This window comes from Hemiscyllium ocellatum, chromosome 15 (assembly GCF_020745735.1).
Source record: "Hemiscyllium ocellatum isolate sHemOce1 chromosome 15, sHemOce1.pat.X.cur, whole genome shotgun sequence".
Taxonomy (NCBI): domain Eukaryota; kingdom Metazoa; phylum Chordata; class Chondrichthyes; order Orectolobiformes; family Hemiscylliidae; genus Hemiscyllium; species Hemiscyllium ocellatum.
Window position 1 is genome coordinate 54,600,595 of NC_083415.1, and position 27,355 is coordinate 54,627,949.

The 27,355-nt window shown below is 43.7% G+C and overlaps 1 protein-coding gene across 1 annotated transcript in view; it reads left to right on the forward strand.

Moving 5' to 3' along the window:
- plcg1 (phospholipase C, gamma 1) overlaps positions 1-27,355 on the forward strand; it is a 178,018-nt gene that overhangs the window by 60,829 nt on the left and 89,834 nt on the right. Inside the window, exons 4-10 of the mRNA XM_060836480.1 lie at positions 4,504-4,551; positions 8,840-8,924; positions 10,353-10,436; positions 13,979-14,001; positions 16,412-16,484; positions 17,900-18,001; positions 25,112-25,230. Coding sequence (XP_060692463.1) covers positions 4,504-4,551; positions 8,840-8,924; positions 10,353-10,436; positions 13,979-14,001; positions 16,412-16,484; positions 17,900-18,001; positions 25,112-25,230 — 534 coding nt within the window. The remainder of the gene's footprint in view (positions 1-4,503; positions 4,552-8,839; positions 8,925-10,352; positions 10,437-13,978; positions 14,002-16,411; positions 16,485-17,899; positions 18,002-25,111; positions 25,231-27,355) is intronic.

Below are 27,355 nucleotides of genomic sequence, written 5' to 3' on the forward strand. Positions count from 1 at the left end.
CTTAAAGTGAGTCCATGTGCAGCACCTGAATGAGAGGCTGGAGAAAAGGCAGAGGTGGAACTAAGGGACCAATTTGCTTCTACATAGAACAAAAGCAGAAAGTACTGAACAAACTCAACAGGTCTGGAAACATCAACATTTTCCTAACTACCATCGGTTCTGAGGAAGTGTCACCAGACCTGAAATGTTGCCTTTGATTTCTCTTTGCAGATGCTGCCAGACCTGCAGAGCTTTTCCAGCAACTTTTGTTTTAGTTCTGAAAACATTTTTTTTCATTTTATTGTTTTAGGAGAAGAATTTGACGGGTTTAGTGATTGTGGCAAGGTCAGCCAGGTAGACCTCAGAGAATATGAATTCCTTGATTGGGGCTGTTACTCTGGTCCAATCTGGGAATCCTGGCTGACAGATAAGAACAGGTTCTGTAAGAGGTTCTGTTCACCCTGACAGCTGGCTCTGAGAGAGCTAGATCAATATCAAGGACTCCCCACGTGGAAGTGAAGGGTGACTTGGTGATGGGATACTGGCTTCTGTGGAGTTGCTTCAGCAGGAAGGGCAAAGATTTGAGCGGTTTGGCTACAGAGATCTACCTGCCCTCCTTCCGAAAGGTCACGGGCAAGAAAGCTGGTGAGTGATCTGGGCCCCTTCAAGAATAAATCCTTTAACTGTCCAATTTAGGCTGCTTAAGGATTTCAGGCTCTCGCGTCTCGATTTTGAGCTTTCTTGGAAGATGAGGAAAGTGAAGTTTGCTGGCCTACCTGCTGGGTTAGGTGTGGCCTCTATTTGCCCTCGTCTGTGGGCAGTCAGGACTAGCAATGGGGCTACTGAGAGCTGCCTCCCTACCACCAACCCCATCCTCCCCAGGCCTTTGCCTCTGCCCCTCTCTGTGACACTCTCCTCTTGAGTTGAGTCAGTACAGTTCCTACTTTACTCCTGTGATGTTCTCCTGAGGCTGCTGGCCTCTGAATGGCTGCCAACCCCAGCAACAAAGCTCCTGATTGCACAAGCAGTCCTCAAGATGTCATTGAAGTAACCAATTGGGGCTGGCTGCCTTGTGATTGGCAGACAGGATGGAAGTTGGGGGGAGCGGGGTTGCAGGCAGCAAGATGATTCCATGAATTCACCTGTCCCCTCACTTGGTGCGCAGAACACAGAATCCCGACCTGAACAGGTCTGCAGTGACTGCCTTTGTTGCAAATCTCCTGGCTGGCTGCGGTCAGTGAGAATCCAGGAAATGTTGTCAATCAAGGGGTGTTGACAATGCTGCTTTAGTGATGAATTGCTTACTGAGACTTGGGTTAGTGCAAAAGTTTAAAGCTTGCATTTTTATATTGGTTTTCATGACCTAACGTGCCTCCCGTTTCTGTGCTGCAAAATCAGTGTTTGTTTGGAATGCAATAAGGAACATGAATGCAGGCGAACATCCAGGTGAAAGTGTAATCTCTTTGTTCAAACTGTGCAGTTTGATCTTGAACGACAATACAAAGTAATACCTTTACCTGATGAAGGGCTCTTGCCAAAAATGTCGGTCGCCTACTGCCTGACCTGCTGTGCTTTTCCAGCACCACACTCTCGACTCTGATCTCCAGCATCTGCAGTCCTCACTTTCTCCCAAGTGAGTTGTCTGGCTTGACAAAGACAATGCAATCCCTAATGACTCTGATGGATTTTTCTTCTCAGCCCTTGCAGGTTTTTTTGTGTTAAGGATCTGACTTTCTTTGCGTTTTGGCTGGATCTGACTGCCCAGTTTTATGGGGTTTTTTTTAACCTCTTGCTGTGCAAAGCCAGAGAGACAGAGAGGCAGAGAGGCAGTGTTTTCCAGGCACTGCTTGGAGGTTGGCACCAGCGACTCCCCCATTACTGTGGGTCCAAGCATTTTTTCAGTCACCAGAACAGACTCTCAAACTGATCGTTCACCACTGCCGAGAGAGCGACACCTAAATTCACTTAATAAGGCCTTACCGACTATTGTCTCCAGAAAATTAATGCTTAATGCAAAGGATATGCAATCTCATAAAAGTTTGTCTTGTGTCATCGTTTATCCCTGCTCCTCTATGTGGGTGGACAGCGCTATTAATCTGATTAATGGAAGGGAATTAGGGACGATGTGATCCGGTTGCAGGGCCTTTCCTTGGGGCTACTTAATTGATCCAAAGCTTTAATTTTCTAAAGACAATAGATAGTTAAGACTTTAATGATTTCTCTACCCCAAGGACTGTGGGTAATGATCAATTTGTGAAGGAGATAGTAATGGTCGACAAGAACTCATGGACAAGTGAGTGGAATGGGCAGACACACAGCAGATGAAAAGGGACATGGATAGGGTAAATAGACAAGGTCTCATACCTGGGGTGGGAGAGTCCAGAACTAGAGGGAGTAGGTTTAAGTCCACATCCCTCTAAACCCTTCCTATTCATATACCCATCCAGATGCATTTTAAATGTTGTAATTGTACTAGCCCCCACCACTTACTTTGGCAGCTTATTCCATACACGCACCACCATCTGTGGTGTGAATATGTTACCACTTAGGTCCCTTATATATCTTTCCCCTCTCACCTTAAACCTATGCCCCGTAGGTTTAGACTTCCATACCTTGGGAAAAAGACCTTGTCTATTTGCACTATCCATGCCCCTCATTATTTTATAAACTTCTGTAAGATCACCCTCCATGGAAAATAGTTCCAGCCTATTTAGCCTGTCAGGAGGGAGACTTCCGAGTTATATTTCCAAAATCAGCCTCCCGGTTGTCTCCACAAATGGCTTGTTTTCTTAGGAAGGTTAGTGAATGTCCTCTCAATGCTGGCATCAATAAACACCCTGGGAGAGATGGTTACCATGGAGACAGGTCAAGGGGCATGGGACAGCGAGCGGATGGGAGAGAACAGATCCAACCTGATCCATAAATCATGTCAGACATTTTGAAGGGGCCAGATTAGTGGGCCCCTCGAAGCAGAAGGAAGCCCCTTCAACGGAAACGATTGATGTCCACAGTCTTTCTGAACGATGGCCACCTCTTTGTACCTAATGCAGCCCTGGCTTGGAGAGCCCCTCAGATTGCTGTGGAAAGGGCTGCTTGATGGAGCTGGCAGCCTTTGTACATGATGGGGTAACTCTGTTAGGGTCCCTCGCTACTGTCATATTGCTCCTGATTGGGTCTTAACATAGGGTGCCTGTCCTGCTTCATGGAGCAGAGAAGCAATCTGTTTTCCAGGCATGCATCAGAAAATTTCTCCAGTTGTGGGAATACATCAAGGAGCTATGGCAATGTTTCCCCCTTTCCCAGCTGTATTCCCCCAACTTCTCAGCCAATGTCCTCCCCAGCTCTCCAAGCCTGCTCCTCCTGGACAGAGTAATACCCCACCGCTACTTAGGCCCCAGCTAAAGTTATGGAGTCCAATTCTAGGCTCCACACTTGGGGATGGATTTGAAGGTTTGTTGAGAGGGCACAGATTTACTGAAGCTAATCCAGAGATAAGAGATTGCAGTTTAATGGAGAAACTGGTGTGCTGTTCTGCTAAGATTGGAGATGGCGAAGAGATTTAGTTGAAGCGTTTAAAGCCAATAAGTGTTTAGATCAGAATTGTTCCCAACAGTTGAAGGCTCAAAACGGCGATGTAAAGATAGTAATCATTTTATACAACATGTGGTTATAATTTGGATTGCTCCATTCAACGGAGTGTTGGAGATAAATTCAATAGTGGCCTTCTGAAGAGAGACGGAGAACCATATGAAATTTATCAGATTTCAGAAAAGAATATAAGGCTGTATCTAAATGGATTGCCTATCAGTAGAGTTAACTCTCAGTTGATGGGCTGTTGGACTGTTCTGTGATTCGATATGTCATGCTAATGACCTACATCTCTGCCACTGTTGTCGAATATGCGATTCTTTTGATCTTTTCTATTCAGTTTTGTGTTTCTTAAATGAGAGAAGCAAGTTTATAAGGTGTTCTCCATTCTACTTTCGATAATATCATACAAGTGTGACTTCTGATTTGCAGAATATAGCATTCTATCGATTGAACAGAATAGAATATGATTAACAAAACAAAGGAGCAGTCTGGAGCCACTCTGAAAGTCATCACCGTTATATGTTGCATTGCACAATTCACAGTTTACAGAAATGTGGGTGTCTGGATTAGTGGTGCTGGAAGAGCACAGCAGTTCAGGGAGCATCCGAGGAGCAGTAAAATCAACGTTTTGGGCAAAAGCCCTTCATCAGGAATATATTCCTGATGAAGGGCTTTTGCCCGAAACGTCGATTTTACTACTCCTCGGATGCTGCCTGAACTGCTGTGCTCTTCCAGCACCACTAATCCAGAATCTGGTTTCCAGCATCTGCAGTCATTGTTTTTACCTAGAAATGTGGGTGTGTTTGCACAGAGCAATTTGTAACATTTTGGGTAAATTTATTGCTCTTTGGAGAAAATTTTGTTGCTCAAAGCAGGAGCGGGAACTTATGAAGAAGACCCTGGCTGATTGAATTCTGTTTTCTTTTAATGCAGGTGGCTGAGGAAGCATTTCTACAACATGGATCGAAATCGGGAAGACCGGTAAATCCCAGCTCATGGTTTCCTTTTGGAATAGGGTATTCCTTGGAGCTGGAATTAGCATGTCAGGGATAGGGTCAGAAGATTTCTTTTCCTTCTTTCTCTGCCCCTCCCTACTCTCACAATTTCCTCATCCTCACAGTTTCGGCTAAATATTTCTGAATGATTCTTCAGGATTTTTAGATTTGCAATTGAAGAACCATCTCTCACTTCAGTCATGTGAGTGCATTCTTCAAAATAACCTGAGGTTCAAACAACACAGATTGGGAAAGGTGGAGAATAGATCTTAAACCTTACGTGGAGTCAAAGCTTTTCATCTCGCACTCATTGGGACAGGAAAGGAAACAGCAATCTGGAGAGTATAATTGCTTGCACATTTTGTTCTGGTGCTGTATAAATTGTTGTTATCTTTTGAAAGTTGGCTTTCTTTTGTTTCAGTTCTGATGAGTACAAGATGAAACTTAGTGAGACAGACATGTGTGTTGACGAGTATGTGTCTCTGCTTTTTTTTGTGTTTGAATCTGTCAGCCTGTCTGTGTTTCTATATGTTTGTGTGTGTGTGTGTTTAAGTGAATGTGTGTGTATCTGTCTGTATCGCTATGTATGTGTATGTCTGTGTGTTTCGATGTGTGTGTGTCTGAGTATTTTCCTGTCCTTTCAGACTGTTTTTAAGTGAGTGGTTTGTGGATCTTCCTCTGTAGTGTGGTGCTCTTTATTACTTTGTAGTATACAATGTCTGATGATTGCCACGAAAGGTGGCCGCAAAGACTATGATAAGACCAGACTAGGAATGTACAATGAGTTATGTGAGCCCATTTCACTGAAGTGTGTGTAATGCACAGACTTGTATAGCAATGCTAATTATTGCGCTACTTATTTATCAGAATCTGGCAGTTCCCCAGATTACGACAATTTGTCAATCCTGCTCTTGCAGGATTGATAGAGGTTTGGATTTGTATCTACCCCAATCGCGATTAGTGGGAGAACAAGTCGTAAATTCTGTAGCATAAACAGAAAGCGCAGGAACCACAGGAAGCCAGGCAGCATTCGTGGAGAGAAAAACAAGTGTTAGTATTTCAGATAAATGATCAGATAAATCATGTGGCGACCACTCAGATTTGGGGAGTGTGGGGGGTGGGATATAATGCAGATCAAAATAAATGTTTTGTGTTTTCTTGCTTTTAGAAAACCTCTTTCAAGCTCAGTGGCCAGGCCCTGTTTCTGTGCCGTGCATTCTGAGCTGCACAGCAGTCCAGGAAGTGAACATACAGTATTGAATCAGAATTAGATTTTATTGTAACGTGTACTCAAGTGCAGGAGAAGAGTGAAAAGTGAGCTGCTTAGAACAGTAGGGACTCAAGCAACTTGTGCTCTGTTAGCTGAATCTGACTATGATGATGTGTTATGGTTCACTCAGGAAAGTCTGAGTTGCCATGGTAGCATGGACTTTTACATGTATACTCTAACATAGAGCTGTGGAGCTGACTGTGGAAACACCAGATTTCTTTACTTCACACAGCTTTTGAGGAACCTCTCCCAATCTGTGTGTGTTGGAAGGATTTGCCGGCTGGTATTCTTGGCTGCAGCCAGCTTCCTTAGCCATCAAACCCGAGAATGGGATCTGAACCTAGTGCTTCTGGCTTAGAGGCAGGGGCAATAGCCACTGTGTTCCACAACCTCCATTTTACTGTGGCATTGGTATTATAAAATGGCAGATGGAGTTGAATTCAGATATATGCAAGGTGCTGCATTTTGGGAAAGCAAATCTTTGCAGGACTTATACACTTAATGGTAAGGTCCTAAGGAGTGTTGCTGAACAAAGAGACCTTGGAGTGTAGGTTCATAGCTCCTTGAAAGTGGAGTCGCAGGTAGGAAGGGTAGTGAAGAAGGTGTTTGGTATGCTTTCCTTTATTGGTCAGAGTATTGAGTACAGGAGTTGGGAGGTCATGTTGCGGCAGTACAGGACATTGGTTAGGCCACTGTTGGAATATTGCATGTAATTCTGGTCTCCTTCCAATTGGAAAGATGTTGTGAAACCTGAAAGGGTTCAGAAAAGATTTACAAGGATGTTGTCAGGGTTGGAGGATTTGAGCTATAGGGAGAGGCTGAACAGGCTGGGGCTGTTTTCCCTGGAGCGTCAGAAGCTGAGGGGTGACCTTATAGAGGTTTACAAAATTATGAGGGACATGGAAAGGTTGAATTAGTTCAGACCTTTCTCTCTGGAGAGAAGGAGGAAGAGAGGAGACCTGATCGAGGTGTACAAAATAATGAGAGGAATAGATAGAGTCAATAGCCAGAGACATTTCCCCAAGGCAGGATTGACTGGTAAGAGAAGTCATAGTTTGAAGATATTAGGAGGAAGGTATAAAGGAGATATCAGAGGTAGGTTCTTTACGCAGAGAGTTGTGAATGCATGGAATACGTTGCCAGCTGTGATGGTGGAAGCAGGGTCACTGGGGATATTTAAGCAACTGCTGGACATGCACATGGATAGCAGTGAGTTGAGGGGTGCGTTAAGTTACTATATTTTACATTAGGATTAAATCGCTGCACAACATCGTGGGCCTAAGGGCCTGTTCTGTGCTATTTTCTATGTTCTATGGATAGGGTAAATAGGCAAAGTCCTTTCCCTGGGGTCGGGGAGTCCAGAACTAGAGGGCATAGGGTTAGGGTGAGAGGGGAAAAATATGAAAGAGACCTAAGGGTCAACTTTTTCATACAGAGGGTGGTACGGAATGAGCTGCCAGAGGAAGTGGTGCAGGTTGGTACAATTAGAACATTTAAGAGGCATTTGGATGCGTATATGAATAGGAAGGGTTTGGAGGGATATGGGTCGGGTGCTGGCAGGTGGGACTAGATTGGGTTGGAAAATCTGGTCAGCATGGATGGCGTTGGACCGAAGGGTCTGTTTCTATGCTGTACATCTCTATGACTCTAATAGGCTTCCACATCACACATTTAACAATGAAGATCGAATAATCCAGACTATCGGTCCTCATTGCCGACAAATTGGAAAATGTTGTGTCGAACAAGATGGCATGGTGGCTCAGTGGTTAGCACTGCAGTCTTACAGCGTCAGGGACCCGAGTTCGATTCCAGCCTCAGACGACTGTCCGTGTGGAGTTTGCACATTCTTCCCCCCGTCTACATGGGTTTCCTCCAGGTGCTTTGGTTCCTCCCCCAGTCCAGTGTAAGTTAGGAGGATTGGCCATGTTAAATTGCCCATTGTGTTCAGGGATGCATAGGTTGGGTGGATTAGCCACAGTAAATATAGGATTACAGGTATATAGCAGGAGTGTGGTTTGGGTGGGGTATTCTTCGGAGGGTTGGTGTGGATTTGATGGGCCAAATGGCTTGCTTCCACATAGTAGAGATTCTGTGAACTGTATTTGCCCAACTTTAATAACCCTTTGATAACTGAAGATACTTGCATAGTACCTCGCAGCCAATGAACACTGTGGTGTGTATTAACTGTTTGTGTGTCAGTGCTATCTGTGTGTCAGTGCATCTTTATTGTGTGTAGGTTTGTAAGTATTGCACTGTAGACCATGCTAGACAATGGTGTCAAGTTTTCCCTGAGTAATGTGGAATTCCTCTACAAAACGGGATGCTGAACTGCATAATGTTAGACATTTGAGCAGACTTGGAACATCACTGTTTAGCACAAACCGTCCTTATAAAATATAAAGACCCAGCTCAAAAGTTACCAAGAAGTATAATAACAGGCATAGAAAATAAAAGATGGCCACATTCTAAATTTGTAAATAAAATTAAATACTTCTAACTCCTCTGTTTGGTTCCCTAACTGAGACCAGAGAATTCCCATTTCACACAACATCAGGCAGTGTTACTGGTTGACAGCAGCCTCTGGGTGAATGTTGCTTTCCCTATTCTCTTTGTTTCTGTCCAGGGAAGTGATTCATTTGTCCAGACAACCCAATTGATATGTAGTTCTGGATGGGTCAGGATGTGCAAACTTTAGAGTGCAAGTTACCACAGAATCACAGGATTTTTATGATGCAAAAGGAGTCTGTTCGGCCCATCATGCCGGTACTGGCTCTATTATCCAGCCTGGCTGGATTATCTGATGTCAATCTCTTGCCTTTTCCATGCACACTATTCATATCCAAAGAAAATGTCCAGTGCCCTCATGAATGCTTCTGTTAGCCAGCTGTTGTCTTTGGGTTGTTGCTTCAGGGGCTGGAGAAGTAGTAACTCCTCAGTAACCAACCACATTACATGCTACAAACCAAAATTCCTCATGGATAACAGTATATTTCCTGCCTTTTAGGATCACGGTGAAGGATCTGAAGAACATGTTGGCTCAAGTCAACTATCGAGTGCCCAACATGAGATTTCTACGGGAAAAGATTACAGTAATTTACTTCTTTCTGAACTTACTTCATTTCTCATAGAAATTTTATTTAATCTGTTTATCTTATTTTAAATTGTTGCTTATAACATAATGCTGCCAATTGGTGTTATCTAACACTGAAGCAACCAGACCTCATATATTCTATCTAAAATATTTATCATTTAGTTCTACGAAAACAAACGATGATTTGGTAAAGAAATCTTGCTTTTATTTTCGTTCTCTTCCCCTGCTTGTTTTTTTTCCCCAGTCCTGCTAAGCCTCCACCTGTTCAGCTTCTACATTTTCCCCTCAGATTCCACTCAGTCTCCGAGTCTAACCTGACCTCTGTTCTCTGCTCACCCTTGGTTTGACTGACTCTGTTGCCGATGCCTGAGTGCTTTTCATTTGAACATTACATACAATAGTCACCGGTCAAACTGTTTGTCATCAAGTGTCCTTATATACTGTTTGGCTATCCACTGTCACGATAGAATTTATGCACTATCCAGAATCTCCAGACATTGTTGTACTGTCTAGTGTCTCCATTCCATACAGTACCCCCCGCTGTCTCTATACCATGTGTCTATATGATATTGTACTGCCATTATCTCTACACTATACAGCACCATTCAGTGTCTCTAAATGATGCTGTACAATCATTATCTCCATACCATGCTGCACCACTCAGTGTCTCTCTATGTTGCCATACTACCCATTATCACTGTACCATACTGCATCACTCAGTGTTCCTATATGATGCTGTACCATCCACTGTCTCTATATCATGCTGCACCATTCACTGTTCTTATATGATGCTATATATAAGGTGCTCCAGTTATGTGCCTGTGTTAGGTAACTCTGTGTATAACAACCAATGTGCATGAGAGAATCCTAGACCAGCTGTAGAGAACATGAATTGACCAATGCTTGCTTTATGATCCTGTTGCAACCATTAACTTCAATGTGTTGCTGCAGCAACTGATGTCATTACTACATGATTGCATGCTGCTCAATAATGAGGTGAGGTATTATTCCTGACAGCATTATTTATGGCCTTTCATTTCCAGAAATGTCTGCTTTAGATACAAATGCAGTAAGAGACAAAAAAAACCTGCAGAAGCTGGAATCCAAAGTAGACAGGCAGGGGGTGGGAAGAGCACAGTAAGCCAGGCAGCATCAGGAGGTGGAGAAGTTGATGTTTTTGTCGCCAGTACTGAAGAAGGATTACACCTGAAATGTTGACTTCTCCACCTCCTGATGCTGCCTGGCTTTCTGTGTGCTTCCAGCTTCCTGCTTGTCAACTTTAGTTACAAATTCAACTGGAGGAAGTGAAGTTTCCTGTGCTCCTTTTCTCCAGAATGGTGCTATGTAACAGTAACATTAGATTGTATTTTGTATTGGGAATAAGGTGACACAACTTCAGTTCCCTGATGATTTCTTATGCCCTTAGGACATGGAGTTACGGAGTGGGGATGTCACTTACTGCCAGTTTGCTCAGCTCTATCGGAGCCTGATGTTCGATGCTCAGAAACATGTAAGTGCCAAGCATGATGGATGGGTTTTAAAATGAAGAACTGTCATGTTTGAAGTCCATCCCAAAGTCCTTCTGAAGGACAGTCAGTATTTCTACATCAAGTTGCTGAAAGCACTGATTGTCCTGGTACCAATAAGAAATGGGCTAAGTGCCACGTTATTTACGGATGTCTGGATGTCATTGTGTACTTGAAGGAATGAAAGATTCTTAGCTATGGTTTTGGATAATGTTCTTGCTTTAATGTCATTGTTTAGGGATAAGCTGGAATAGCAGTAAGCCAAAGAGTCCCAAAATTGATCCATTAGTCTGACTCGAATGAACTGATTCAAGTAGAAGATGGGCTTGGTGTAAGCTGAGGAAGTACTGCACTGTCTGAGGTGCAGCCTTTCAGATGACATGAAACTAGGGCCTGGTATTTCCCTTTAAGTGGGCATTAAAGGTTGTGTAGCACTATTCCAAAGAAGGACTTCTCCCTGTTAACTCTGAACCATAGATGACTCTCAACCACCTTATGAAGATTGATTATCAGGCAGAATTTTCATCTTTGGCTCAGGACTGGTGAAAGGAAAGGCTGGTAGGTATAGGGAGTGCTGGATGACTAAAGAAATTGAGGGTTTGGTAAAGAAAAAGAAGGAAGCATGTGTCAGGTGTAGACAGGAAAGATCGAGTGAATCCTTAGAAGAGTATAAAGGAAGTAGGAGTGTACTTAATGGGGAAATCAGGAGGGCGAAAAGGGGACATGAGATAGCTTAGGCAAATAGAATTAAGAAGAATCCAAAGGGTTTTTACAAATACATTAAGGACAAAAGGGTAACTAGGGAGAGAATAGGGCCCCTCAAAGATCAGCAAGTCAGCCTTTGTGTGGAGCCACAAAAAATGGGGGAGATACTAAATGAGTACTTTGCATTAGTATTTACTGTGGAAAAGGACATGGAAGTAATAAGACTGTAGGGAATTACAGAGGAGGAAGTGCTGGATGTCTTGAAACACATAAAGGTGAATAAACCCCCAGGACCTGATCAGGTGTACCCTAGAACTCTGTGGGAAGCTAGAGAAGTGATTGCTGGGCCTCTTGCTGAGATATTTGTATCATTGATAGTCACGAGTGAGGTGCCGGAAGACTGGAGGTTGGCAAACGTGGTGCCACTGTTTAAGACGGGCAATAAAGACAAGCCAGGGAACTATAGACCAATGAGCCTGACCTCGGTGGTGGGCAAGTTGTTGGAGGTAATCCTGAGGGACAGGATGTACATGTATTTGGAAAGGCAAGGACTGATTAGGGATAGTCAACATGGCTTTCTGTGTGGGAAATCATGTCTCACAAATTTGATTGAGTTTTTTGAAGAAATAATAAAGAGGATTGATGAGGGCAGAGCAGTAGATGTGATCTATATGGACTTCAGTAAGGCGTTTGACAAGGTTCACCATGTGAGACTGGTTAGCAAAGTTAGATCTCACAGAATACAGGGAGAACTAGCCATTTGGATATAGAACTGGCTCAAAGGTAGAAGACAGAGGGTGGTGGTGGAGGGTTGTTTTTCAGACTGAAGGCCTGTGACCAGTGGATTGCCACAAGTATCGATGCTGGGTCCTCTACTTTTTGTCATTTACATAAATGATTTGGATGCGAGCTAAGAGGTAAAGTTAGTAAGTTTGCAGATGACACCAAAATTGGAGGTGCAGTGGGCGGTGAAGAAGGTTACCTCAGACTACAACAGGATCTTGACCAGATGGGCCAATGGGCTGAGAAGTGGCAGATGGAGTTTAATTCAGATAAATGCGAGGTGCTGCATTTTGGGAAAGCAAATCTTAACAGGATTTATACACTTAACGGTAAGGTCCTAGGGAGTGTTGCTGAACAAGGAGACCTTGGAGTGCAGGTTCATAGCTCCTTGAAGTGGAATCGCAGGTCGATAGGGTAGTGAAGGAGGCGTTTGGTCTGCTTTCCTTTATTGGTCAGAGTATTGGGTACAGGAGTTGGGAGGTCATGTTGCGGCTGTACAGGACATTGTTTAGGCCACTGTGCAATTCTGGTCTCCTTCCTATTGGAAAGATGTTGTGAAACTTGAAAGGGTTCAGAGAAGATTTACAAGGATGTTGCCAGGGTTGGAGGATCTGATCTATAGGGAGAGGCTGAACAGGCTGGGGCTGTTTTTCCTGGAGCGTCGGAGGCTAAGGGGAGACCATATAGAGGTTTACAATATTATGAGGGGCATGGATAGGATAAATAGACAAAGTCTTTTTCCTGGGGTCGGGGAGTCCACAACTAGAGGGCATAGGTTTAGGATGAAAGGGGAAAGATATAAAAGGGACCTAAGGGACAACGTTTCACACAGAGGGTGGTACGTGTATGGAATGAGCTGCCAGAGGAAGTGGTGGAGGCTGGTACAATTACAACATTTAAAAGGCATTTGGATGGGTATATGAATAGGAAGAGTTTGGAGGGATATGGGCCAGGTGCTGGCAGTGGGACGAGATTGGGTTGGAATATCTGGTCGGGTTGGACTGAAGGGTCTGTTTCCATGCTGTACATCTCTATGACTCCAAATTTGGGATCGTTTCTGGCTCCTGGCTCCATCGGCGTCGGGCACAAGCCGTGATTTTGTGATGAATAGCCAGAAGGCGCTCTCGCCGCACAATTAAAGACCATGGTGGGGAGTGAGGAAGGGAGCTTGGGAAGTCAGAACACCAGGAGGTTGGGGTCATCACCCCTCCACAGTTTTCAAATGGCCACAGCTGCAGGACCACCATTGGAAAGCAGGAGAATCTCTGCAGTGCAGCCTGTGGCCTTGCTGGTGTAGTGGCAGCAAGGGGAACGCTTCAAGCTGATTCTGGACCAGTGGTCACCCCTTCCCCAGCCTGCAGGCATTTGCCACGTTCCAGATTGTCAGAGACCACAGTTGGCAGTTTAATTATGCCATTGCCTGCAAACACATAACCTTCACCTGGCCTGACCTCCCTGTTCAAAAATAGCCCAGAAGCAGAAAGCTGCCAGCAAACTGGCACATAGGCTACCACCAGGCATTCCCAGCTCCGCCCTCCTCGGTTCCATTCTCCAGCTATCACAAATGTGGCTAATCCAGTCACTTACCCTATTGCTTAAAATGGGAGCTTGGTGTGTGTAAATTGTTTCCCTGTTTCATACTGGGACCTGCACTTCAGAGACGCATGTTTGGTGGAAGATCCATCCTGAGATTTATGAAAGGGGTTCGGTAAATGCAAGTTCATTCTTTTTTTAAGCAAAACCAGGGCAGGTAGAGAAGGAAAGAAACCATAGTGAAACTCCTGCTCTCGACTGTCTAAACTGGTAATATGACTGTGTGGGGATTGAGACCCTCATACGGTTTCCTTATGGGTCAAGGAAAGATGAGGAGAGGAATTCCTCACTAGAAAGTCATCTGTATCAATGTCCTCGCTGCAGTATGCCGACTGGACTTTGGCACGTTGCAACCAGAGTGTGTTAAGATGAAGAAGGCTTGATTTTGTGTGCATCCATGTAAAAAGCATTTGTTTCTGATTTTATTTCTCCTTCCCTTCCTCAGATGGAAGTTCGCTTTCTTCAAAGGTAAGCGGAGAATACCACTTGTAATCATTCGGGACCAAGTATCACTTTAAAGGGTCTTCTAGATCACCAGTTACTTAGGGAGGCGATGATCTAGCGGTATTATCGCTGGACTGCTCATCCAGAGACCCAGATAATGTTCTGGAGTCCCGGGTTCGAATCCCCGCCATGGCGATGGTGGAATTTGAATTCAATTAAAAAATAATCTGGAAAGAAGAGTCTAACGATGATCATAAGTCAAGTGTTGGAAAAGCCCATCTGGTTCGCTAATGTCCTTGAGGGAAGGAAACTGCCATCCTTAGCTGTTGTGGTCTATGTGTAACTCCAGACCCACAGCAATGTGTTTGATTCTTAACTGCCTTCTGGGCAATTAGGCAATAAATGCTGGTCTAGCCAAAGATGCCCACATCCCGTGAATGAATTTAAAAAAAACAAAAGCATTTTGATGTTTTATGTTGTAATTACCACCACTCAGAATCAGTTCACTAATCTCAATATGGTTTGCTCAGGATTGGCAGTGAAATAAAAATTGTTCGTTTGTCCAAAACATGAAGAAGTATTCCCTTACTGTACCTAATTCTGATCTGGGTGGCTTGCTTTGGTGACCTGGAGGTTAAAGAGCACAACTCTCGAGCTGTTAAATGTTAGACTGAGATAGGCTAATCAGAGAACATTGTCTACCCTGTGGTGTTCCTATTGGAGACTGTACTTCATTGCTCGAGACACCCACCGCTGGTAATTGTCACCCTCACCCTTGACAAAATGGCAAATAAAAATGGTACATAGAGCAAAACTACTCAGCTCCATGCACCAATCGTTAATTGCTAATTTAATCAGCCCTTGATGAGATGCAGGAAGGCCAATGATGACTGTGCAGTCACCAAAAGCTTCAGATCAAGAGTTCAAAATGACCCGAAATATTAACTCTGCTTTCTCTCCACAGATGCTGCCAGACCTGCTGAACTTCTCCAGCAATTTCTGGTTTTGTTTCAGATCTGCAGCATCTACAGTTCTTTGTTTTACTTGTGGGTATATTAGATAAAATTACCAAAAGCTTGGTCAGAGAAGTAGGTTTTAAGGTGAAGAAAGCAAAATAGAGAAGCAGAGAGATGTAGGGAAAGTATTCCAGAGCCCAGGACTGAAGCAACTGAAGGCAATTATAATCTGGAATATCCGACCTTCCAGAATTAGAGGAGTGCGGTTATCTCAGAGAGTTGTAAAGGTAACAGGCGTAGAGAGGGCTGAGACAATAATAGGATTTAAGAACAATGATGAGAATTTTAAAATTAAAACATTGCCGATGTAGGTCAGTGAGCACAGGGGAGGAATGGGACTTGGCACAAGTTAAGAAATGGGCAGATGACTTCAGATTCAAAGAAGGTAGAATGTGGGAGATGGGATGGAAGTCTAGTGGAATAGCCAAGTCGAGAGATAACAAAGGAGCTAATGCCAAGTTGCATCACCTCACTCATTGGTTTGAGCAGCTTGCCTCAAGGCCAGACCACTCACTGAAGCACCATGTTGTTCTGCTGGAGGGTTTACAAACAATAGAAATGACATCATGATTTGGAGATGCCACTGTTGGACTGGGGTGTACAAAGTTAAAAATCACACAACACCAGGTTATAGTCGAACAGGTTTAATTGGAAGCACACTAGCTTTCGGAGCGACGCTCCTTCATCAGGTGGTTGTGGAGGACACAATTGTAAGGCATAGAATTTATAGCAAAAGTTTACAGTGAGATGTAACTGAAATTATACATTGAAAAATACCTTGACTGTTTGTTGAGTATTTTTCAATGTATAGACTCAACAAACAATCAAGTTATTTTTCAATGTATAATTTCAGTTACATCACATTGTAAACTTTTGCTATAAATTCTGTGTCTTATAATTGTGTCCTCCACAATCACCTGATGAAGGAGCGTCGCTCCGAAAGCTAGTGTGCTTCCAATTAAACCTGTTGGACTATAACCTGGTGTGGTGTGATTTTTAACTAAAATAGAAATGACAGGTTCCAGTGCTGCTTCGGGCCTGGGGCCCCCCACCAGGTAAGGCCTCTATTTTGTGTCCTCCTGTACTCCTAAATCCTCGCCCTCTATCCCAGGCTCTGCACTAAACTACTCTTTAGATTTGTGATCGTTTTTAGTTAAGTCAGGCAAACAAAAATGATCTAGTAATCACTCTCTCAAAGACAATGGTCGATGTGATTGATCACTTCCGAATCATACCGGACTTGAAAACATTCACGCTGTTTTCTCTCTGCAGATGCTGCCAGACCTGCTGAGTTTCTCCAGCGTTTTCTACACCTATTTCTCAGATTTTCAGCCTCTGTTGTATTTTGCTGTGATTGAACTGATTTGTCAGCTACTTTTGGCTATTCCCAAATAACATGTGATCTTTTTGATCCACAGAAGCTGTGACAGGCCTGAACTCAGCCAAGTCTCGCTGCAGGATTTTCAGCAATTCCTGCTGGAATATCAGAAGGTGAGTGAGATCAGGCCTCTCACAGAGTTAAGAACAGCCGTGCACTAGCCAGTTAGTGCCTGTCATCACTACATACTTTCCAGATTTAATAGAGCAAAGCTTCTCCCTGAGGGGTTTTTCAGTTAGCACTGAACTATTTTCTTTCTCCTTCCATCAAGTTAATCTCCCAAGAAGGAGGGAAGGCTGGCAACGTATTTCTTAAAGTGATAAAATGGGGAAGATGGTGGTAATGTCACTGAGCTGGTTATCCAAAGGTTAATACTGTCCTTATGTAACCTTCAGGCTCATTTTTTTTAGGGGATTCAAGTATCAGTAGACAATAGGTGCAGGAGTAGGCTATTCTGCCCATCGAGCCAGCACCACCATTCATTATGATCATGGCTGATCATCCTCAATCAGTATCCTGTTCCTGCCTTATCCCCATAACCCTTGATTCCACTATCCTTAAGAGCTCTATCCAACTCTTTCTTGAAAGTATCCAGAGACTTGGCCTCCACAGCTCACACACCCACCACTCTCTGGATGAAGAAGTTTCTCCTCAACTCTGTTCTAAGTGGCCTACCCCTTATTTTTAAACTGTGTCCTCTGGTTCGGGACTCACCCATCAGCGGAAAGCTACCTCCAGAGTGTCCAATCCTTTAATAATCTTACACTGTCTCAATCAGATCCCCTCTCAGCCTTCTAAACTCAACACATTGGTGCAACTTAAATTAAATTCTGGTTTAAAAAAAAATCTGAAATTGAAATCTAGTTCCACTGACCATGAAATTGACATTGATTGCCATATAAAAAACCCACTTGGTTCACTGATGACTTTGAGGGAAGGAAATCTACCTGCTCGGGACCCACAGCAATGTGGTTGACTCTTAACTGCTCAGGAGCAGGAGGTGGGGACAGACAACAACTGGCTTTATCAGCAACACTCCTATTCCATGAAAGACTTTAAAAGAACAACAAAGAAAATTTACAGCCCAGGAACAGGCCCTTTGGCTGTCCAAGTCTGAGCTGATCCAAATGTACTGTCTAAACCTGTCGGTCAATTCCTAAGCATTTGTATCCTTCTGCTCCCCACCTACTCATGCAAGAAATGAAAAACTGTCCGAGGGTGGGCAGCTGGCAAGTATTTGGTATTAACATATTGGAATAGCATTCCTGCTATTTGCAGATTCTGTGCTGAGTGAAAATATTCAGTGCCAATGGATGACCAGGTGACAGTGGTGACCACTGTACATTTGGAGGAGAATTCAGACATGGCACTCTGTACTCATTGTTCTACTTCAAAATGATTTATCTAGCCTTTGATTCTGCCTTAATGATCACTATCAGTTTTCTTGACTTAATGTTCTTTAATGTGGGATTTTTGGGACGATACATCGCTCCTGAGCAGTGCTAATGTTGTGTTTTTTGGTGTCTAGGAATTGTGGGCGACAGATATCCACCAAGTGCGAGAGTTCATGTTCAATTACCTTCGCGATCCACTCCGCGAGATTGACGATCCATATTTCTGCCTCGATGAGGTAAGATTGCCTCCAGCTGTAAAGCACATCCTATTGGTTGTGTGCTTGAGTCATTTAGCTTCACCATGAAGTAACTTTACCATGCTGTCAGCAGGAAGGAAGGAAAAGCTTGCATTAATATAGCAACTTCAATGACCATAGACAATCCCAAAGTGTTTTTTACAGACACCAAATTACTTTTTGGAGGGTACTTTTGAAATGCAAACCAGCTATGTAAATGCTGTGATTATAAAAACAGATGCTAGAAATTCTGAGATGGGCAATAACTCACTTGCTGACTCTCCAGAGCTTGTCCTCCACCTCTAGAGTTGATGTCAGGAGTCTGATGGAATACTGCACACTTGCGTGAGTGCATGCAGCTCCAAGAACATTCAAGAAGCTTAATAACGTCCAGAACAGAGCAGCCCACTTAATCTACTGCCTTAAACTTTCACTCTCACTACCACCAATGCACAATAGCAGTAGTGTTTACCATCTACAAGATGCACTGCAGAAACTCAACAAAGCACCTGATATAACACCTTCCAAACCTATGGACCTCTACCATCCAGCAGGCAACTGATTCATTGTTTGCAAGCTCCCCTCACCAAGCGAGTTACCATCCAGCCTTAGAAATGTATTACCATTACTTCAGTGTCATTGGGTCACAATCCTGAACAGCCTCCCTAAGAGTTTGTACTTGTACCAAAAGGGGGATAGCAGTTCAAGAAAGCGGTTCACCACCATCCTCTCAGGGACCATTCACTGCATGTGATGTCAAGAAACGATTGAAGTCACTGGAAACTGCAAAGGCTATGGGCACTGGCAGCATTCCAACAAGTATGCTGAAGACCTGTGCTCGAGCACATGCTGCTCCCCTAACCAAGCTGTTCCAGTACAGTTACAACACTGGCATCTATCCAGCAATGCAGAAAATTGCCCCAGGTATGTCATGCACACAAAAAGTAGGACAAATCCAACCCGGCTGATTACCACTTCACCAGTTCACTCTCGATCATCAGTAAAGTGAAGGGTGGTGTCATCAGCAGTGCGATCAAGCAGCATCTCAACAATAACCTCAGTGACACCCAGGGCCACTCTGCTCCTGACCTCGTTACAGCCTTGGTTCAAACATGGACAAAAGAGCTGATTTTGATTTAATTTGATTTATTATTGTCACATGAACTGAGATACAGTGAAATGTCTTGTTTTGCATGCGAACCAGACAAATGATACCTTGAATATGTACATCAAATTAATAGAACAGAAGTTAGAATATAGTGTTACAGCTAGGTGCAGAGCAAAACCAATGCTAATACATGAGAGGTCCATTCTTAAGTCTGATAACAGTGGGGAAGAAGCTGTTTTAAATCTTGTTTTCAAACTTTGGTACCTTTTTGCCCGATGGAAGAGGGTGGAAGACAGTATATGTAGGGTGGGGGGGGGAAGGTGGGGGGAGGGGGGGGTGGTCTTTGATTATATTGATTGCTTCCCCAAGGCAGCAGGAAGTGTAAACTGAGTCAATGGATGGAAGGCTGGTGTTTGTGATGAACTGGGTTGCATTCACAACTCTCTGTTACTTCTTGTGGCCTTAGCCATAGCAGTTGCTTGACCAAGCTGTGATGCTGGATAGGATGTTTTCTACGGTACATTTATAAATGTTGGTAAGGGTCATTGTGGACATGCTGAATTTCCTCAGCTTTCTGAGGAAGTGGAGATGTTGGCGTGCTTTCTGGACTGTGGTATCATCGTGGATGGACCTGGACAGATTGTTGGTGATATTTACTCTGAGGAACTTGAAGCTCTCAACCATCTCCACCTCAGTACCTTTGGTACAGACATGGACGTGCCCTCCACTCTGCTTTCTGAAGTTGATGATCAGCTCCTTCATTTTGCTGACATTGAGGGCAAGATTTTCATATTTACACCCATGTCACTAAGTTGTCTATTTCTTTCCAGTACTCTGTCTCGTTGTTGTTTAAGATCCACACCACTGCAGTGGTGTCGTCAGCAAATTTGTAAATGGAATTTCAGAGGCAAGGTGAGAGTAACAACGTCAAGGCCACTTTCAACCGGGTATGAAAATGGGCCCTACCAAAACTAGAATCCATGGTAATCAGGGGGCAAGTTCGGGTCATACCCGGCACGTTAGAAGATGGTTGTGGTTGTTGGAAGTCAGTCATCTCAGCTCCAGGACATCTCTGCAGGAGTTCCCCAGAGTAGTGTCCTAGGCCTTAACCCTCTTCTGCTGCTTTATCTATGGTCTTCCCTCAATTGTCAGGTCGGAAGTGGGGATGTTCACTGATGATTGCACAATGTTCAGCACCATTTGTGACTCCTCAGATACTGATGTAGTCCATGTTCAAAGACAACAAGATCTGGCCTTGGGCTGACAAGAGGGAAGTAAGACTGATGCCACACAAATGTTAGTCTATGACCATCTTCAATGAGAGATAACCTAAACATTGCTCCTTGACATTCAGTGGTGTTGCCATCACTGAATTTGCTGCTATCAGCATCCTTGGGGTTACCATTGACCAGAAACTCAGTTGAACTTCTCACATAAATAGACTGACTACAAGAGCAGGTCAGAGGATAGGAATACTGCAGCAAGTAACTCCCCTCCTGACTCCCCAAAGCGTCTACAAGGCACAAGCCTGGAGTGTGATGCAATGTTCCCTACTTGTCCCAATGGACAATAACACTCAAGAAGCTTGACAGCGTTCAAGACAAAGCAGCCCACTTGATTGGCACCACATCCACAGGTATCCACTCCCCCTACCACTAACGCTCAGCAGCAGCAGTATGTACTATTTACAAGATGGACTGCAAAATTAACCAAGATCCTTAGCACCACACACACCTACAACCCATTTCCATCTAGGCGGTCTAGGGTGGCAGAATCATGGAAACACCACGACCACCTGCAAGCCACTCAGACTTGGAAATATATTGCTGTTTCTTCTCTGTCGCTGGGTTAAGATCCTAAAATTCCCTTCCTAAAGGGAAGGGGGCGGCACGGTGGCACAGTGGTTAGCACTGCTGCCTCACAGCGCCTGAAGACCCGGGTTCAATTCCCGACTCAGGCGACTGACTGTGTGGAGTTTGCACGTTCTCCCCGTGTCTGCGTGGGTTTCCTCCGGGTGCTCCGGTTTCCTCCCACAGTCCAAAGATGTGCGGGTCAGGTGAATTGGCCATGCTGAATTGCCCATAGTGTTAGGTAAGGGGTAATGTAGGGGTATGGGTGGGTTTCGCTTCGGCGGGTCGGTGTGGACTTGTTGGGCCGAAGGGCCTGTTTCCACACTGTAAGTCTAATCTAAGTCTAATCTAAAAAAGCTTTGACGGTCAACTCACAGCAAGAGGACTACAGCGGTTCATGAAGGCAGCTCACCATCACCTTCTCAAGGGCAACTACGGATGGGCAATAAATGCTGGCCCAGCCAGCGACGCTAATGTCTCGCAAGTTTAAAAAAAAAGTAGGACTAGACAATAAACACTGATCTCGTCAGTGATACCCTTATTCTGAGAACAATAAATTAAAAATGTTACAATTGAAAATATAGGAAATAGAGCACTTAGCACACAGCAATAAACATAAACCACAATGTGACAAATAATAGATAATCTGTTTTTATGTTATTCATTGAGGGATAAATATTAGTCAGAACATTGGCGATAATGTATCTGCTATCTTTTAAGAGTGCTGTGGGATCATTTACATACATGAAGCAATTGGTGCCGCCGTTTAATGTCCCAGCCAAAAGATAGCACCTTTGATCGTACAGCACTCCCTCAGTAATGCACTCGTGTATCACCTTTTTGAGTTCTGTGCCCAAGTCCTAGAGTGCTTCTTGAATCTACAGCCTTCAGGCACTAAAAGCAGAAGTGCTACCAAATGAACCCCCACACTAAAGTCAAGACAAGGAAATGGAGGTTTCATGGTTGGGAGCTTTGAAAGGAAATCTAAACAAATTGTGTCATCAATGCAGGACCTACTAAAAACAAACAAAGCCCAATAATATGCCCTCCCAACAGAAAATATGCCCAGTTACTGAGCCGCACAGACCACATGTGCCATTAATTTGCTTCCCAGTCATAGAATCCCTACAGTGTGGAAGCAGGCCATTCAGACCATTGAGTCTACAGTGACCCCTCAGAATAGCATCCCTCCCAGACAAGTGCCATCAATTTGCTTCCCAATCATAGAACCACAGAATCCTTGACAGTGTGGAAGCACGAGAGAGAGTGCAGAAGAGATTTACAAGAAAGGTTCCAGTGCTGAGAAGCTTCAGTTATAAAAATGGGAATCTTTTCATGAAGAAGAGCAAGTGTATGACTCACTCCTGGATACTGTATGCTTTATTAACTGCTATCTCACACGGTCATAGAGCTGTACAGCATGGAACAGACCCTTCAGTCGAACTGGTCCATACCAACCAGGTATCCTAAAATAATCTAGTCCCATTTGCCAGCTTTTGACCCATGTCCCTCTAAATTCTTCCTACTGATATATCCATCTCTGCCTTTTAAATGGTGTACAACCTGTCCTTCCATCTTTGACGAATTACACAAGGTCCTTCTGCTCTAGTTCCCCCCAAATCATCCATTAACCAGTGCTCTCTGTTTCCTGCCACTCAGCCAAGGTTGCTCCTGCCTCTTTAATTGATCTCTAACTTTCTCACAAGTTTCTTTGTGGAGCCGTGTATCCAGTACTTTCCAGAAGTTACATATACACCATATAACCAGCATTGCTGGCATCAACCCTCTTTGTTGCCTCTTCAAAAAAGCACTGGCAATTTAGTTAAATGTGATCGGCACTTAAGAAAATCCAGAATGGCTGTCCTTAACTAGTCCATGTTCATCCCACTGAAGACTAATTATATACTGAAATTATTGTTTCCAGAAAATTTTACCACAATAGTGAAACTGACAAATCTGTAGTTTCTTGGCATATCCTTATATTTCTTTTGAACCAGAACATAATGTCTGCGATTCTCCAGTCTCTTGGCACTGCCCTGACTGTAAAAAAGACTGAAACATTATAGGCAGTGCCTCCACTCTTAATCCTTCAACTCTCAATTCCCTCAGTATTTGCGGATGCATCTCATCTGTTCCCAGTGCCTAGACAACTTTAATACAGACAGCCTATCCAATTCCTCCACCTTCTCATTTACAAACATTCTTAGCGACTAAATTTCCTCCACTTTCACATGACCTGGGTACCATCTAACACCTTAGTATTGAAAGATGCAAAGGATTCATTTAATACTGGCTATGCCTCTGATTATAGGTGTAAATCCCTTTTTTTGGCCCTATGTTTTCTATTACCACTATTTTGCTATTTATAGGCCGATAGATGATTTTGGGGCTCCCTTTTATGTTAGCTGCCATTATCTTTTCATACTCCCTGTTTACTTTCCTTATTTGCTTTTTCACACCATAACTTTGATTTCTTATTCATTCCATAACAATGATATATTTACCCAACAAAACTTTATTGATCTCCGCCTTTGGTAAATTGCAATTGATTCAGCATCCATAGCCTATCGGTGAGAGAATTCCGGAAGTACCCATTTTTTGCTATGGATTGGAATAGTATTCCACAAAGCGCAAGGCTCAGTTGATGTACGATAACATTGTGGTTATGTTACTGCCCTATTGATCCTAAGGTCTAGACTAATGCACTGGAGACAATTGTTCAAATCCCACAACAGCAGCCGAGGAACTTAAATTCAAATAGATAGATATGGAATGAACAACTAGTCTCTGTAATCTGGTTGATATAAGAACCTATCTGGTTCAGTAAAATTCCTGAGAGAAACACATTTACCTTGCTTAACTGCTATAACTTGCATATGACTCGAGACCCATTGTGATGCTGCTGACTCTCCCTCTCTGAAATAGCCAAATCGAAAGCAAAATACTATGGATTTTGAAAATCTGGAAATAATAGCAAAAGGTGCTGGAAAAGCTAACAGGTCAGGCAGCATTTTTACAGAGAGAAACAGTTAATGTCCACAGGTTGATCAGAACTGATCTGATGAAAGATCATCAACCTTAAAGCTTAGCTGCTTTTCTCTCCATTGATCACTCAAGATATTCAAGAAAGCAGCTCACCACCATTATCTCGAGGGTAATCAAATCTTAGGTAATAAATGCCAACCTTGTCAATGATAGCCACATCCTGTGAAGGAACAAAAAAACGTGATACAGCCTACAAGAGTGATTTCACAACTCTTGCTTTGCTCTGTGTGGAAATCAGGTCATCTACAGGAAACTGCTTTGTAACAACTCCTCATCTGAGTTGTAGGGAGAGACCTGAATAGGCTGAGGTTGTTTTCCCTGGAGCGTTGGAGGCTGAGGGGTGGCCTTATAGAGGTTAATAAAATCATGAGGGTAAATAGACAAGGCCTTTTCCCCGAGGTGGGGAGTCCAGAACTAGAGGGCATAGGTTTAGGGTAAGAAGGGAATGATATGGAAGGGACCTAAGGGGCCATGTTACCACAGAGATGGTGGTGCGATTATGAAATGAGCTACCAGAGGAAGTGGAGGAGGCTGGTACAATTATAGCATTTAAAAGGCATCTGGATGGGTACATGAATAGGAAGGGTTTAGAGAGATATAGGCCAAGTGCTGGCAAATGCGACAAGATTAGATTAGGATATCTGCTTGGCATGGATGAGTTGGACCGTAGAATCTGCTTCCATACTGCACATCTCTATGACTCTATAACTGTAGGTAAATATTTCGGCATGTTTTCAGGCATGGAACAAAGGGGGCATTCATAACTAAATGGAGAGAGGGGGCTATGGTTAACAGAAAACATGGTCTAGGCAGGTTTTGAAATGGGAAGGGATGCTTAAGGCACTAAGAAGTGGGTATGGGCCAATGCTAGGGGAAGCAGTGCACGTGATTATATAACCGCAGCTCAAGTATTGTAGTGTAGACACCAATACTTCCATTTTACTGGATGGGGAGTCAGTAAAGTTGTCAGAATGGTGCTTGGGTCTCTTACTAAGTCCAATTGTAACCTCGTTGGGGTATTAAAGTGAGTTTGGGATATGGAGGTTGGGTGAGCTTTTGTTGTTGCTACTTGTAACCTTTGACTGTTTTATTCCCTTATCCTTTCAGTTCCTGACTTTCCTGTTTTCCAAAGAAAACTCCATTTGGGATTCAAGGTATGATCAAGTTTTCCTGGAAGAGATGAGCAATCCACTATCTCATTACTGGATCTCATCGTCGCATAACACGTGAGTAATCATCACTGAATGGACAGCCATGTGTAGTCTCCACTCCTTATGAATCAAATCTCTTTAAAGCACATGACTAGATTTCTAGTGGAAGTTTAAGGAACCTTGCCCAGAGCCTGCAGTTTCGTCAATGTCTCTATTTAGAATAGATTTTCTGAGTGCTGAAGTTTGTTCTGGAGGTCTTATAACCCAGCGAGTAACATCGCTGTCCCTGAGCCAGAAGCTCTGGTTTCAACCCTTATTCCAGGAGTTAAGCCTTAAGAGAGTGTTCATAACCAGGTAACTAGATTATTGACCTGTAAATCCTTCCAATTTGCATATGGCATGTGGTAAGTGAGGCGATTAGAAAAAAATGTAGACTGAGGGGGTAGACAATGTGTATGGTTAGTGTTATTACCCCAGCTAGACCTTTCCTGGAACTAGTGACAGCTTGTCACCAGAGATTCTAACTTGACTGTGTCCTTCCCCATCAAGAATGGTAATGGGGGAGGGGTTCCAGGTCAGCCTCTTCCTTCTCTCCATTCTGAACGTGCAAGTCCACAGGCACAAACTTACCAGTATCTGGCCTACATGACCTCCTATAGCAGAGTCCAATCCGCCTTTTATCCAATATCTCTTTGCAAGCACAATTTTTTTATGGGATGAGAGTGTTGCTAGGTAAGCCAGCAATTATTGCCCATCCCAGAGGGCAGTTAAGTGAACCATTTTGCTATAAGAATGGCACTTTTGTTCCCTAAAGGACATTAGTGAACCAGATGGGTTTTTCCAATAATTGGCAATAGTTTCATCATGAGACTCTTAATTCTAGATTTTTATTGAATTCAAATTCCATCATCTGCCAATGGTGGGATTTAAGACCATAAGACGTGGGAGTGGAAGCAAGGCCATTCGGCCCATTGAATCCACTCAGCCATTTAATCATGGCTGATGGGTGTTTCAACTCCACTTACCCGCACTCTCCCCGTAGCCCTTAATTACTTGCGAGATCAAGAACTTATCAATCTCTGCCTTGAAGACACTGAATGTCCTGGCCTCCACTGCGCTCTGTGGCAATGAATTCCAAAGGCCCACCACTCTCTGGCTAAAGAAATGTCTCCGCATTTCCATTCTAAATTGACCCCCTCTAATTCTAAGGCTGTGCCCACGGGTCCTAGTCTCCCCGCCTAATGGAAACAACTTCCCAGCGTCCACCCTTTCTAAGTCGTGCATTATCTTGTAAGTTTCTATTAGATCTCCCCTCAACCTTCTAAACTCTAATGAATACAATCCCAGGATCCTCAGCCTATCATCATATATTAGGCCTAACATTCCAGGGATCATCCGTGTGAGTCTCCTTTGGACACGTGTCAGTGCCAGTATGTCCTTCCTGAGGTGTGGGGCCCAAAATTGGATGCAATATTCTAAATGGGGCCTAACTAGAGCTTTGTAAAGTCTCAAACCTGGGTCTCCAGAACATTGCCCGGCTCTCCAGCAATAATACCATTGCTTCCCTATTAAAAACATAAGCAGCTGGTTAGTGATTAAGAATGAGGAATTCCAAGACAATTTTTATTTTCTCCCTAGGCCAGAGGACAACTAACTACCTAACCAGTTGAGAGCAGCTAACTCCACATAAAATATGGATCCCATTGCCAATATCAATAATAGTTTTTGCTAAAGGGTTCTATACACAAAACTCCTGGAAGAAGATGCATACTGAAAGCAAGTGGCTAGCACTGCACCAATTAGGTTGCTATATATGTGGTTCATGATCTGCCAGGCTGTTTTGCAGTTTGTCATTGTTCAAGGTGCTGGCTAGGCTGGCATTTATTGCAGATGCCTAATTGTCCCAGAGAAAGTGATGGTGAGCTACCTTCTTGAATCACTAGAGTCTTTCAAGCGTAGGGACAGTCACAATGCTGTTAGGGAGGGAGTTTAAGGATGTTGATCCGGTGACACTGAAAGAACTGCGATACAGTTCCAAGTCTGGATGGTGTATGACTTGGAAGGAAGCTTTCAGATGGCCCTGTTCCATTGCACCTGGTGCCCTTGCCCTTCTAGATGGTAGAGGTTGTGCACCTGAAAGGTGCTGTTGAAGGAGCCTGACTGAGTTACTGCACTGCACCTTGTAAGTGGTATAAGCTGC